Source organism: Oryzias latipes, chromosome 18, assembly GCF_053564925.1.
Source record: "Oryzias latipes strain Hd-rR chromosome 18, Olatipes_Hd-rR_3.1".
In the NCBI taxonomy this organism is placed as follows: domain Eukaryota; kingdom Metazoa; phylum Chordata; class Actinopteri; order Beloniformes; family Adrianichthyidae; genus Oryzias; species Oryzias latipes.
In genome coordinates this window covers 2,260,153-2,275,526 of record NC_136254.1, presented here as the reverse complement: position 1 = coordinate 2,275,526, position 15,374 = coordinate 2,260,153, and the positions used below count along the sequence as shown (strand labels likewise).

The 15,374-nt window shown below is 43.7% G+C and overlaps 2 protein-coding genes across 6 annotated transcripts in view; both read right to left on the bottom strand.

The window, feature by feature from the left end:
* Positions 1-929: 929 nt before the first annotated feature.
* On the bottom strand, positions 930-12,070 carry LOC101175438 (interleukin 13 receptor, alpha 1). The gene is made up of 10 exons (XM_004080084.5): positions 10,878-12,070; positions 9,684-9,826; positions 9,216-9,396; positions 9,055-9,142; positions 8,769-8,917; positions 8,562-8,686; positions 6,612-6,744; positions 4,174-4,270; positions 2,721-2,805; positions 930-2,644 (listed from the first exon to the last, which is right to left on the bottom strand). The coding sequence occupies exons 1-10, from the start codon at positions 10,945-10,947 to the stop codon at positions 2,555-2,557; spliced, it is 1,161 nt and encodes a 386-aa protein (XP_004080132.2). The 5' UTR covers positions 10,948-12,070; the 3' UTR covers positions 930-2,554.
* Positions 12,071-12,936: 866 nt separating this feature from the next.
* Positions 12,937-15,374, bottom strand: part of dock11 (dedicator of cytokinesis 11) — an 85,330-nt gene continuing 82,892 nt past the window's right edge. For 4 of the 5 annotated variants that reach the window (XM_023965822.2, XM_023965824.2, XM_023965825.2 and 1 more), the window contains one exon: positions 12,937-14,013. In XM_023965822.2, coding sequence (XP_023821590.1) covers positions 13,924-14,013 — 90 coding nt within the window. In that variant the 3' untranslated portion in view covers positions 12,937-13,923. The remainder of the gene's footprint in view (positions 14,014-15,374) is intronic. The other variant, XM_023965827.2, reaches the window with a different exon arrangement.

The following is a 15,374-nucleotide window of genomic DNA, read 5'->3' as shown; positions in this document are numbered from 1 at the left end:
GCAAAAGTCATAGCTGGAAAAAGCTGAAAGAGCTGAACAGTTGAATAGCTGAATGGTTAAAATAGATGAAAAATTGTACATAAGTGTGTTTGCAGGTCTTTGATAAAAACATTTTTCGGGCTCTAAACACACTAATACATGGTAGACTTTGATTTTACCTGAAAAACAATGTACACAGTGTACATCCCAGTACTAAAACAACAGAAGAATTTACTGTATACAGTCACAGTAAAACAGCAATGCTGCATCGTCTCCTCTGCTGCGGTCTGACCACAGCAGAGCAGGCCTGTGGACACGTACCATGTCCCAAATGAGGACGTACCTGAGCCCTCTGGGCCGTCTACCTGATCTGGTGGAATGAGAGTGTTGTGTATGGAGGTCAAGGACTGTGATCAGGCGGTGTTGTAGGGTAGCGCGGTGATGGATGACGCCGTGGCACATGGTGACGTTTCCTCCGCGCTGGCTTTGGACTTCAACAATGGCCGGTTCCTTCCCCTCTGGTCCTTTCGGGAGGTTGAACCCAACCTCATCAACGAAGATGAACCGGTGGCTGCGTGACTCCCTGAAACACGCATGACGACATCAGAAATAGACATGCAGTGGTCACTGTTGTGCAGCACGATCATAATGATTTCAATGTACAAATATGTGTAATTTACTGGAAACAGTGGTGAGCGTGTGCATCCATCGTGGGACTCACTCCCACATAGTTATATCGCAATCCTTTGACTCTTTCTGAAGTGCGTTCAAATGGCAGAAGTATAAATAATAAAATAAATAAATAAATATAAGAATGTAAAAAAATACATTTCAATATATTAAAAAAAAAAGATTTTTTTAAATAAAAAAAGCACAAACAGAAATAAATAAATCAATTAAAGTAAATAAATAAAAATGTATAAATTGTTCATGAGACAACACAGGTTATCTTTCGTATTTTACTTTTTATTTCACTTAGGAAGAAGTAAATGAAAATGCACATGTTCAGGATTCTGGGGTCATCAAAGGGGGGGGGGGTTCAGCAGCAACAGGGTCGTTTGGGTGGAACTGCTGAGTGTCTCTGAGTAAAACCAGGACTTCCTGGGTTGTTGTGATATAAAAAGTTAACAGATTCCTGACCTTTTCATGACAGCAGTGGATGCAGTTTACTTTTTTATGTACAGAAACATGAATGGGGGGGGGAAGGGGGGTACAGAGACAAAATTTAGAAACATGAAAAAATAAGAGTCATTAGTAAAAAAAAACATTTGGGATATAAATATGAAAAAGTAAAGAGGCTGCTATGATACAAACCCTTTTATAAATCTTACATTTGAAAGAAAGAACTGGCTAAAAAGGAATTGGAGAAACTTTACAATTAAACACTAAAAAAGGAGCTAATTTATTTTGAAAATGAGAAAAAAAAGCAGTAAATTTAGACTTTTTGGAGTCGCAAAAATCTTTGAAAAGTCATACATTAAGTATGTTTTAGACTTAATTTCCTTTTTTTTTTAAATAAAACTTAAAAGTAAACTAGAAAATGGGTGGAAAAAGCAGTACATTTAGATAATCCTTGAAAAGTCACACATTAAGTATGTTTTATACCCAATTTCTTTGTTTTTTTTTTAAATTATAAAGCATAAAAATAAACTTAAAAATAAATGGAACTTAGTAGTCCAGCCACAGTTTCAGTAATGCTGGATTCAGAGGTGTTTTTCTGTAATGGAGCTGCACATCAGGAAGGCTTAAAGCAAACACAAATATGCAAAGATTCAGGGTGGAGGCGACTCGGTTCACGTCCTCCTGACTGTTTCTCCCTTCCGTCAGCAGGGACACAAAAACAACACTTATTTACACAAGCTGCAGCTTCCACACACTCTGGAAGTCAAACATACAGGACTAAAAAAAAGAAACAATGTCTTAATAAGATCTGCAAAAGTTATTGCAGAAATATGTGTCATATATTTGAGGAACAACAGAAAATATCCAGACGTGCACTACAGATAGCTTAGTACTGGAAATAAAGTGAAAGTGTCAGCTTCTTTTTCCAAGATAATATATTCCAGAGGATAACGTCATAAAGTCCTGAGATGTAAAACCCGAACAAAACCTCCAGCGTTCTCTTCACCTTTCACCTGAATCCACCAGGAGGGGGCGCCACTTCACAGCAGAGCCCCCTTCACAGAGAAAGTGAACGCAGTTCCGTTCAGAGGTTTACCAAATGCAGATAATCCAAAGTCAGCAGACTGAGCGGCAGCGTTCATTGCCGTGTGCCCGTAGAGCAGCTGCCAGCGTTTCCAGGAAATGATGAATCGGCTGCATCCAACCCCAGCATCCGCTCCGCCTTTCTTTAAGGTAGCAGCAACAACGTAGCAGTTCTCCCTTTTTCGTGCTCTTCATCCACACTTTTCTAAGTACCTCCCTTTTTTGTCCCCAGAGGTTAAAGTTCAAGGCTAATCATGGCGATTGAGCCTCTTGCGGGGCTTGACCTGCAGAAGACGAAGCTGTAGGCCTCGCTGGGATGTTCCTCTGTAAACGGGATCCGCTTAAAAGTCCGGCTTCATCGAGCCGCCCGTCAGACGCTCTGCGGACACGGTCCGTCGCTGGCGAGGCAGATTTGGACGTCGTCGACCTCTTCCTGGTTTGGGGTGGGCAGAGTGGTGGGCTGAGACAGAAGAGCAGAGCTGCGTGTTAATGGGGAGAACGACAAAAAGCCAGCAGCGCTTTTGTTCCAGACGCACCTTTAATGGATCCTTGGTTCCGTTCATCAGCTCCTTCAGCAGGTTGGAAGGGTACGGGACGTTGGGACAGATGATGTCCCTGTGCCTGCAAGCAGATGCAACGCTATGAGTCCGCTCACATTTTAGGTTACAATCCCAACAGTGGTACCCTTTCACGCCCGATCTTCCACTCTAGTCTTTACATTCTACCGTGACAAACTCAAGAACCCGCATTTAGCCCACTGTGTTCACACTGGACAAGCAGGGAGGGGCTTCTTCCCTTCCTACTTTTGACTTAGAGGTAAGAGGTTTGGTGCTAAACGTCAAAGAATTTTTTTTTCCGTCCGGTCCAACACCAAAGATTTTCAAATACGATTAAAATGAATAAAGTTTGGCCACGATTACAAAAGGGGTTTATTCAAATACATCGTTTGTCTGAAGATTCATAACCCCTGTTGTTAAAGTAAAATATGTCCAACACAAGATCTGTTTGCCCAGCTGTTGGACAGGACAAGTTAATATAAATCTGGTGAAACTTGCTTTTTCTTTCACAGCTCCATTCATATATATGGAAACAAATTGCAATTATTGATCAATTTTTATGCGGTTGTTCCTTCTGTGAACTACAAGGACCGTCATCCATGCCTCGCAACCAAATCCGAGTCCCTGATTGGTCAAAGTTCTCCTGGTTTACCTTCCAACTCGCGTTCAATGGCTGCGTGTTTTGTACGTAGAGCCACAGTTGTTGCTGCATCGGTGAAAGTTCGTATCATAAACGAACTTGCGTAGCTATGTGTAAACGCGAGTTTGGAACGTGCATTAATGTGCATTTACATAGACTTTTTATTGGAACCCGACGCTTGAACGTGCGTTGCCGAGGGCGGTGTGACCATTGACTGCATCTGAGAACTGGACTGGGTGGCTCCGCCCCCTTGCATTCCAGACAGGAAGTGGCTCCAAGAAGCCAAAATCCCATAGACTTCTATAGAGAACTGAACAGCTGTTACTCTGTCATTCTATTGGTCAGAAGAACCTACAAAATGTACTTAGAATTATATTTATTTCATTACATTTTTTCTTAATCGCAAGTTATTCACATTACAAACGGACCAATCAGACGCTTGCTGGCCCCTGGCTCAATGTTTAATTGACAGATTCTCCTGAGCCGCTTTCAGTGGAAGGGGGTGTGGACTTTGAACAAGCTCACTCCTGATTGGTCACAGTAGTTGCCACAGAAACTCAGACCGACTCAGACCAATCACTGTCGTCTGGCTCCGCCCATACCACGGGAAAAACGGCGACAGAATTTGTTTCTGGACATAAGTCAGTTTCTACGCCCGCTCAGTCCAGTTCTATATACAGTCAATGGTGTGACCGCATCTGTAAAGGCTTAAATTTATGCAGAGTTGTTCCTGAACCAGCCACTAGATAGCAGTATTAGTCAGCCACAGGTACAGATGTTGTCTTTTCATACCTTCTGAAGCAGTAGATGGACAGCATGACGCAGAAGAACAGGAGGATGGGAACAACGATGGCCGCCACGAGGCCTGCGTTGTAACATTTTGCAGAACCTATTATGGAAAACAAAGAAAAAAAAACTTCAGATATGAAGACAAATTCTTAATTTTGCACCAAAAATATCTCTGAAAGTCTGTGAAGCAGTTTCCACAATGTTTCAGTGAGCACAAAGAGGAATCCTGACGACAGTTTCCTTCCTTTTATTAATTAACCATTTTTCTTTAATATATTTGAAAGGTCAGAATTTTGGGAATGAAGTCGAAATGAATGAAAAAAAATCTCTTTCTCAGATTATTTATCAGATTATTTCTCCTCTTTTTCAGCTCCTAACTCAAAAGTCAGAGCGTTAAAAAATATTCTACAGTATTTAAGAAAACAGACGCATTTTTTTGAGAATTCTAACTTTTTACTCCTCATTTAATGTGAGAATAGAATCTAAAATATGACAGAAGTCATAAATGTGTTAAGAAATTATTTGTTTGCTTTTCTTTTTTCTTCATTTTATCTTATAGTTTCTGTTGTGCTTCAAACAATAAAAAAACTATATTTCCTTTAAACAATTTTAGGGTTTACTGATGTCTGCATACAAAAAAAGTTTGTGAACAGCCTTTAATACTACTTTTCTTTTATCATTATGAAAATGCATGTTTGTCCTGTTTAAATAATTTCATTTGCATGTTTGATTCTACTAAAGCATAACTTCTAATTATTTATATCTCAAACAGATTCTTCTCTTAACGGCAGTAATTAATCTTTGGAAGTTCCTGTTCAGCGTCAAAAGAAGCTTTAGGGAACAACACTGCCCTCTAGTGGAACAAAAGGGAACTACAGAAACAGCCTCAATCATTCTATTTCTAAATAATTTTAACCCTTTTCAAAAATCTGTCGTTAGCTTTGAATTTTTTAACCCTTGTTTCCAGTCATCCAACTGTTTGGATTTGGATCGAGTTTCCATTTGGAAACCACAAATATTGAACCCGGATCTATCAATGAATCTCTATCTATGACCTTTTTTCTTAGCTGCATGATATTTTTCTCTTTGTTCTGTTTCATTCCTTTCGTTCCTTTCATGAAGAGTAATGGAAAACATTAAAATATTCTGTACACAACATACGTTTGCACATCTTCATAACAGGAATGGACAACAAAAATTCGTATTTTATTTCTATAATAAAGACCCACTCATGAAAATTGTCATTTTGGTGTTTTTAACGTGTTTTTGAAGCATTTTTCTCATGATGCATGAAGAAAATTTATATTAAACTTCCATTTGTGAGTATTTCCTTATCCAAATCATTGGGATTTTCTGGATTATTTTTCCATTTTGCCTCTCATAGTTGAGGTTTACCTATGATGAAAATTGCAGGCCTCTCTCATCTCATTAGGAGAAAGAATTTGCACCATTGGTGGCCGACTAAATCCCTTATTGTCCCGCCGTACCACCGGACTGAAAGTCAAACGCCAGTCACGTGCGCACGCTGTGACCTCCGGGAACCGGGAGGAAGACGAGCTCCGTTAAGACACAGGTGGAAGGTTTCCAAAGGAATTTCTCTGGACACAACCAACAAACACTGAAGCCCAAAGAAGGTTGTGTGAGGATGACAAACGGCGCTCCGACTCACAACCTCCACCAAACCAATTATACGCGTCCCAACTCTGTTACTGCTGACGGAATAACAGTTTGTCCAGATGAACATCAAACTGTGAGCTTTGACCTTCACGCCTGCGTTTTCGTCCTTCACCTGACCAAATGTCCATCCATGGAGGGAGAAAAAAACCCAACAGCAGGCCACAGGATGCTGAGCCAACCTGAAAGTGAACCAACTCTGACCTCAAAGCACGCCGCTGGAAAAGCTGCAAGGAAAACAAACTAACAAACAAACACAAGCCTCATGAAGCGGGACAGTCGGCTGCAGTGACGTCCGATCTCCAGTAGGTGGAGCCACAGCACACAAACACGCCAGCCTCAAATGGAAAAGCAGCAGCTACTGCCTCCATGAAGCCAATTAATGAGTGAAATCTGCTTCATGCCAATCTGAGCATCAACTCATGTTTATAGCTTTCAGGGCTTCCAACCAGGTCAAGCCGCTGGTGTTTCTGCAGAATCAGATCCCACAAATACCGACAACACACCGAAAGTCTGAAAGTGCAAAGAGGAAACGTGCCTTCAATGCAGGAAAATGCCCTTTGACGCACAGACTGGAACTACTGAACGCTCCTCTGCAGATGTCGTTCTCCTGTGAGGTTCTTTTTTCAGGACAAGGTTCTGGTACCAGGACCACTTGGTTTCATGAGTTGGACTAAAAACTTACAGGACGGTCACATTTAGTGTGCAAAAGCCATTCGGCCCACCGTGAAGCAGAAATAAAAGCAAAGTGGGGTCTGGATAGTTACCGTATGTCTGCACAGAGCTGTTGACGCTGGATACATAAATGAGTTCGGGGGGTGCATACACTCGGTAATGAAACTCGTAGATGCAGCACGGGTCATACGAGATCCTTTGCGTGGGGATGCTTGATTGCAAATACTGAATGCAGAGAAAAAGAGACAGTCAGTGGAGCAACAACCGCTTTGGCAAACATTTTAGACAGCACAAAAGAAGTAACACACAGAACTGAAAGGTGAAAGCGGCGTTTGGAACATGTTCTTGTGGCATATTTCCGATGATGGGAGACGTGCATCAAGAAAATTAACATCAAAATTCCCAAATCTATTTTTTAATTCACATTGTCGTAAATTCTGATGAAAAAGCCTATGTTGGAAAAAAATGTTCTTTGTGACGTTGAAAACACGGTTAGAGAGCCGGCAGCTCTCGTCTGAGCTGGAGTCAGGACAGCTCTGATTCTGCTCGCCATTTTTTCTGTCACCGCCAACATTAGCGGTGTTTACGGATGATGGGAAGTGGGGCAGGCTTACTCTGCACAGTCACAACTCAGAGGTACGTTTCTAATGAACTCCTGCCACTCTGCAGAAACTACGTTCTAGAACACAACAGATTTTTTTAACAGGACATCATCCTGATTAAAAACCCACTGGGAACACTCTGGTTGTCCCAATTCCTTCTCTACTCACTATATATGGAGCGTTTGTCATTTTTACAGCCGTCTGAATCTACAATTCCAAAGTCCAGTGTCCTAGAAATTTCCCAGAAGTCTTTGCGAAAAACCAGTGTGCATTGATGCTCACTAGATTGGTGAATATAGACCACAATGCATTGCGTTGGAACAATTTTTGCAACAAAAAAAAAGTAATGCATTTTTTTTATGAAGCATTAATGTTTTCATCATCAGAACACAATAGGCTCATGAATATCCGTCGTAAAACGCTCGTATCGATCAGGTTTTCACAAAATGACCCTTTTTTCAAAAACGTAGTGCTTTTAAAATCCAGCCACTAATAGTTTCATGGTTGTTTGGGACTAGAGAAGGAATTTGGACAAAAGATTATCTGCTTTTTGCACATTGTCCACGTATGAAATGTCAGTCATCCGTGATCCATGCGTGATCTACGTCATTCATACGTGTTTCTTGTGTTCATTGACGTACTCAGATGTCTGTCGAGGGTTTCAGCTGACGGGTTTTTTACGTGAATTCATTCAACATTAATGGTCGGTTGAGAGTTTGAGTATTTTACGTGGTTCATATGTAATTATTACATAAATCTTGTACAATTGTGTGTGATTTTTGTGAGATGCATCCACTAATGTGTGTCTTTCCAGGTTTGTCTAACAGACTTTTCATGCATGAACCACTGAGGTGTAACTTTTAGATCACGTATACGGCGCACAGATCACGTTCAGATGACATCATTGATGCATGAATCAAACACGGTTCATGTTCTACATTGGTTTACGTGTTCTTAGCGTGTTTTATTTGTACTTTTTCTGTGTTTTTTGACATGTTTCATTCCTGATACATCTGTGAACATTTCACCCAAAAATGAAACTTTTCTCACTTTGTCCTCGTGGATTCACGTATATTTTCATCGAAAACGTACGTGGTGGCTGCGTGACTTCACCTCCATCAATCATGTCCTCGTCTTCAGTGCTGAGTCATTGATCAGCTTCATCATTCCTGACTGAGCACGTTCTGGATTTTTACAATTCCAGCTTTTTATTTGCAATGCTTTTTTTATTTATTATAAACTACATGTGCGGTCCTGTAACAGGCGGGTGACCCGGTCAGGGCGTTCGCCGCCTTCATCCAACAGCAGACGGGTTGGCTCCAGGTGGGACGGCAAACCAAATGTTTACATGTTTTCTGCTTCAGAATTCCTGGTGTTTTCCCTGTTTTTTAGTTTTACTCCACGCTGTGTTGCCTCACGACTCTGCACAATGACACGTACCTTGGATGTATTGCATTCTTTGTACCACAGGTCAAACACCCAAACTGATCGGACCTCTGATGGCGTCCAGGTCAGCAGGAGCTTGTTTTTATCCTCTGTGATGTGTAGCGGCGGCACGCGCACGGCTGAAACAACGACAGAGAGCGCACGGTGAGGTGAACGGCACACGTCTGGAAGCCGGGCCGATCCGGAGGAGGCGGCACCCACCGCGCTCAGCTCTGAAGGTGTAAATCTGCGTGTCCGTCTCCACCACCACACACACGTCTTGAGTGTCGTTCGTGTCGTTCAGGGAACAGGCGTACTCCTCGTCACTCGGCGTGCACTCCTTCAGTTTTTCCTCAAATCTCCCACAATGCCTGGAGAAACAGCGAGAGCTTTAGTTAGGAGCATCGCCTTCTGCTTCCCACCGTTCCCGAGCACTTTCATGTCGGATTTGTTCTACTCCTTTAAGGCATCAAACCAACATTTGATGGCAAACTCGATTCCTTCTGACCTGTATTGAATCCTCAGTTTCTGAGTCGGGTTCCAAGTGCATTTCTTTGGCTGGTCCTCAAAGCATTTGAAGTTCTCCACGATCGGCACTGCAGGAAGCGGGGTGTTACTCATCGTCGCGTCTGCGCTCATTGTGCTGCTCGTTCCTCGGCGCGCTCTTACCGTGGGGCTTCTTTGTTTGGATGGTGATTTTTGCAGCTTGGCTTTTGCGTTGGGGATCGGAGCACTCCGCCGCCACGCTGAAACTCAACGGACCGGATCTCAAGTCCTCTGAGAGGTAACGCTGGCTGTAGGTCCGGCTCACATTCCATTCCACTGACCCTTCCATCGACACCTGTGCATGCTGGGAGACGCAAGACATCAAAGTCGGAGGAAGAAAAGACGTCTGCATGCATAAATATGCTAAAAGGATGTGCTGCGTCGCTTCAAATCCATTCATTTCTTTGCAAAAAACAAAAAAAAAGGAAAACATTTCTGATGAATTGGGCAAAATTAAAGCTGTGAGTCCAATTCATCCGTAATTAAACGATCAAATTAAAAAGTAACTCTGACATCAAACTCTAAAAAATTAATAGAATTATCCTGCACTTTGATGTACACTATATTTTCATGTAGAATTTATTATTTTACCTTCTTTGTCAGATCTTCAATCCAGAACACAGGTTTGCAGTCGGGGGGCAGACCGGCGGGTCTTTGCCAAGACCAGGTCACTTGCAAAATAAAAGGGTCGAGCCACTCGTATCTAATGTTTGTGGGTGCAGGGAGGAAACCCGCTGTAAGGAGGAAGTCACAGCAAAAAGGAATGAGTCTCACATGTCCCACCGGGCCCTAAACACAACAGGGCCCCCGTTCCTGAGAGTGCAGGGCTCTGGAGGCTTTCAAGAGGAACCGAAGCTATTTGACAGCCACAGTAAAAGTAGGATAAACAGGTTAGGATGTCTCAGACAGACGGAGGAGTCCAGCAGGTTTTCTCCCGCTGACTGGGAGAGCTGCTTTTTACTTTCTTTTACTCTCCGAATGCCTTCTATTGGCCTCACATTCCGTTTTTTTTGTTCCTTTAATTTAAAAAAAACGATTTGAATCAAACGTAAACTGAAGAACACGTAGTTTATGATGATTTCCCCCAGTTTTTCCTCAAGTTTTTTTTAAAGCAGTGCGAACGTCAAGACGTTTTTATTTTTTTTTCTGTTTTGCTCTCATCGAGGCTCCATAGATGGCTCACCTGTACTCACATTCGGGTTTTTTCCCCCCCAAATTCTTCCCTGAACCCTTCAGACCTCCTGTCCCATCGACGGGCAGGTTTCTCTATAACATGTTTTCACATTCAGCTGCAACCAGATTAAGAACACAATTGCATGGATGGATGTTTTTTTTTTTAATCCATGGATTAGCTTCAAGTGTCACTTGTTTTGTTTTAGGCTGTTTCCTGTCAAGCAATAATTTGCGGAAGCTGAAAAATGTCTGGGGCTTTCATGACTGCAGACTCTTTCGACTAATTATGATAGAAAAAGGCCTGATTGTTTTTAAGAAAATGATTCAAAAGAACTGCAGGATTTGGGATTCCTTATTTCTAAGGATCCATTAGTAATTATTTCACAACATAAAGTTGTTTAGGGGGAAATATATCTCATAAAAGTTGTTTTTCTGGTCTGTTTTAAATCTAAATTTCACCAAATAGAGCAGAGTTCAAATGATCTGAAACACTTGGGTTTATTTTATCCTAGATTTAGACATAATAAACAAAATCACAATTATTTAATCTATAAGGGATCATTCTGGCATTTCATAAAATAAAAATCATGCTGCACATACATTTCTGTTTACCTGTTTCGCTGCAGGTCACCGTAAAGGCGATGAATAAAAGGAAGAAAACACCTCCAGGATAATGATCCATAATGCGTCAAAGCGCGGACGCGCGTCAAAACCCACGAGCGCTCAAGAAATCCCGGCGACGAGGCAGAAAAAAATTAAGAGGATAAAGGAAAAATATTACACATCCAATGAAATAACAAGAGGTGGGGTCCAAAGAGCATAAAAATGTGAAAACAAGCCCCAAAACGCGGAGCGGACAGATTTGGATCCGCGCTCTTCGGTGGGTTGGAAGCGTCTGCCGGGAAGCACCCACGGAGCCGGAATGGGCGGAGCTACGGGGGCGGAGTTAAGGAGCCAACCTGGCTCCAGCGAAAGCTGCGTGGGAAGCGGGCTGCTTTTGAGGTCTGCCAGTGGGCTTAGCCCCAATTACGCATGCGCAGATGCAGCGTGACTTCATAATTGGGGTAGACGGTGAGAGGGCGCGTGGCAGGAATTTTCTGGTAAACCACACGTTAAAGGCACGTGCATGTTTGAATGACATCATGGTAAAGCTTCTGTTTGCACCTGGTCTGGTCGATCTGATGGATGTTTCTGTTCATTAATGGACACCAAAAAGTAGTCTATGTAAGTGTACTACAAGTATACTAAATGTATTCTTTATCTATACTACAAGTAAGGCAGTACACTTAATGTTTACTCATATTGTAAAAGAGTATTCAGTTAATAATAATAAAAATCATAATTGATTTGATTTATTTGCGCTTTTCCAGAGGCTGAAAGTTCTTCCAATGTGTCTGTTATTCATTCCCTCCTCATTCATACTTGGTGATGACGGTTAGTACTCTCTCTACACTACATGTTCACGGTCTATGGTAGACTTTCTATAGTTACGCTCAAGGATTGGCTAAATAAAATAAGTGTAGTACTTTTTGTGGAGGGATAAGGTAGACTTTAGTTTTTGAAAGTCGTTCATTTGCACGGACAAAATAACTCTGCTCTTTAGGGTGAGGGACAGCGAGCCGCCGGGTGTGTAGGTGGGCTTTCTAGTCCTGGTCCATGTGGGAATTGTTCTGTTGGCCTCGTGGCTGGACACTCCTCTGAAAAGCTCAGACTTTTCTGTGGTGAGAAACAGTTATTTATCCCCCACTTTATGCTGATGACTTGGTGGTTTTCAGTCCCGCAGCAGTCTTTCCATGCAGCGAGTCTTTATAAACTCTAAAATAGCTTTTTTTAATTTCAGTTTTTGCTTATAATCGTTATTTCCATGGAGTTAGGAGCTAAAATAAATGAGCTAGACAAACTACAAGTGTGCAGGAAGTAGCCGGGTCCTGAATGAGTCTGTGTGGTGATGGCTTTATGCAGCAGACGGGTCGAATGCAAGCCGATAACAGCAGAAACGGGGATCGGATGGGGCTCGTCCTGGCAACATTCGGTTCAGTTATGGCACCGCTGGATGTGAAAGTGATCACAGATCACAGGTAAGAAGACCCGGCAGCTTCTGGATTTGGGGTTAAGGTTGCACTGCAGGGGTCCAGGTGAGCCCACAGAACATTCAGATTCTCGTCTTCATTGGAGCCCAAATTCAGACGTTTTCTGTTGACTGGGAGGAAACAGACTGGCTTCCTTCCAGCTCTGGCAGGCGTGGCTCCAGCAGCTCTCACAGGTGAACTCTGAACACCTGACGCCTGGAATGTACGGCATTCGTCACAAGGCGGCCAAAGGTCACATTTCCGATCCCTGCGGTATGTCTCCTTTTGGCTCATCTTCATCTCTGATCCCCTGAAGAGGAGCCCATGTTCCCTCTGAGGGGACAGAAACTTTGTGGCTGGTGCCCCCCACCCCCCATGAAAAACAAAGTGAAGTGAAACCAGACATTGGTGTGGTTTGACATGTTCCTGCAAGGCTAAACAGCCGCCTGAGAGCTCTTGAGAAACTGAGACCAGACAAAAAGGGTGCATGTGGAACCGGTCAGAGGGGCCGTTCACTGCATCCGCCGGCTCTCTTCAGGACTTCAAGATCTGACGCGGAAAGTCCAAACGTCTTCTTCAGGATTAAGGAGCACGCACAAACAGATTTTTGAGAGATTTTATTGGGAAAAAAACGGCTTTACAAAGTAAATCTGACGGATAGCTGCACCTCTGTCATCACTGCAAAAACAAAAAAATCTCTGCAAAGTGGAGTTTTGATCTGAGCAGGGATTCAAAAAAAACCTCCAGATATACATACATTCATTTAGTATCATCCATCCCAGCAGAAAACTCCACATAGTTGAATACTGATCTGCTTTTTTTTCAGTGTAGCACTTGGGAAATACTTGTTTTACCAGCATAAGTCGTTGTTTTGAGGCAGAGGAAGTGGATCAGGAGGCAGAGCACGAAGGCACTGGTTTGAAACCCAGAGGGGCGGCACGCTCCGGCCGCCGTCCGACCGCTGGGATCAGACCTGAGGATGGCGAGCAGCCTGGATCTGGGGTCATTTTTCTGCTTTGACATGACTGATTCCCTCTGAAATGATGACTTCATCCATGAAACTCTTCAGAATGAGCTCTGCTCTCTGGCGCTCTGCAGCGGCACAGGAGGCCTGACGCGCTCGCCCAGCGCCGCTCTAACGTGACTTATCTACCTTATCTAGACGTTTGCAGGAATTCGCCGTCTTTAGATAGCAGCAATCTGCCACGCAGATCGACTCGGGTTCGTCTGGGGGGGCGTGCTAGAACAGAACCGGTTTTGGGTGTTTTTTTGTTCTTTTTTTCCAATGCCGGCCTGGCACAAAGAGCCGAGAGTTTTGTCTGAAAAAAGCTGGGAGGGGGCAGGAAGGGACTTTCGTTGGAAGGTAACTGCTGAACAAGACAAAGTGCGTCACTTCCTGGCAGAACCCTGGCCTGACATGCACACGATCAGTCCGTGCTGCTGCAACACATTCTCATGACACGGCTTCTCTGATGCATGCTTTAGATATTCATGCTGCAACGCCTTCAGAGTTTCTGCAGACACAGACGCCGGATTTATGTCCCTACAAGGCGATGGCGACGGACGGCGAAGATGGGAGGCGGGAGAGGTCAGCTCCGGTCGGTGGACGTCCCACTGATGGCACGAAACACGTGGAGAGAGTTCTGCAGCAGCGAGCGCATCATGTCCTCCTGGAAGATCTGCATGCAGAGCAGAAGAAAAACCATGAAGACAGCGAGCGGCTGTGGGGCTACGGGAACCTCTGAGGGTCCATTCACACAGAAGGAGAGCGTCCCTACATCTGACACAGGCGATGGTTACGCTAGTTCAGAGCAGGCAGCCGCAGCTGCAGCGCAGACACCAACGCAGACGTCGGTGTTTACAGCTGCAAAGTCTCACGATGAACTACGCAGCACGTTTGTGCCGCCAAAAGGCTGGAGGAGGACCTGGCTGCAGACGACAGACGGCGCCGACATCATCGACCGGAAGCAGAATAGACTGAACTTTAGGCGCTTTGGGGTTTTTTAACGCCTTAAATTTTGATTTATTGGTTCTGAAGTTAAGAATAAAATAATCCAAACTACTCAAGCGAATTATAGTTCTCCAAATAAAGCATGAAACTGTTGAACGCAACGGAAGTTTTTTTAAGGCAGACCTGCTCTTTGCTGAGGACTTTTGCTCCTAATCACATCTTTTTTGAATGAATTACAGGTTTTCCAAAGTTGAAACAACAAATGTTTGGATCATAACAAAAATATACAGCAACAGGAGGGAGACTCAACGAGCTCACGGCGCGATTTCAGATCCTGTGCCACTTCAATTTAATACCTAAAGGTAAATGTTTCAAATTGCAACCAAGGCCAAATCAGTGGCCTTGTGGGGGAGTGTCCACCCTGAGACTGGAAGGCTGTGGGTTCAAATCCACCGTTGAGTCTTACCAAAGACTAAAAAAGCCTTCCCGGTCAGCATTAAGGGGTTGGATTGGGGGGTGGGGTTAAACCGCCAAATGGTTGAATACGACTGTGTCTGCACCTCACTGCAGGGGGGGGGGCGACAACCACAGGTTTGGTGACCCCATTTGCTCTCATTTTAGTGCCAATTGCACCATCTATTTGGTAAAATAAAACATTAAGGATTATCAATGTAATTTATTCCAGATTAAATTGTTTGCCCCCCCTTCTTGGGCTGCCCCACCCCTGTGTTCGGATCTGGCCAATGATGTCGTCTGCAACCAGGTGGTGTTGAAAGGCTGGTCAGTCTCTTGACGCCTGCCAGTCAAACATTCATCCAGCCTGCGTCCTCCACATTATGTCGGGGCCTCCCAAAGGTGGGAGTGGTCCCACTCTGAGGGGAGATGCTCTGTGGGGGGGGGGGTTTGGCTTGTGAAGCAAGCGTGAAAGAGGAAAATGTTGACATGGATTTTTGTTGGACATCATCACCGATGGAAGATTCCAGTCTAGCAGGAACCTGAAAGTCAACCAGCAAATCGTCAGCCGCCAAATGTTTGCTGAGCTTCTGAAACAAACGTTGTTTTTACAAACCTGTTTTAGATCGAAGCGTT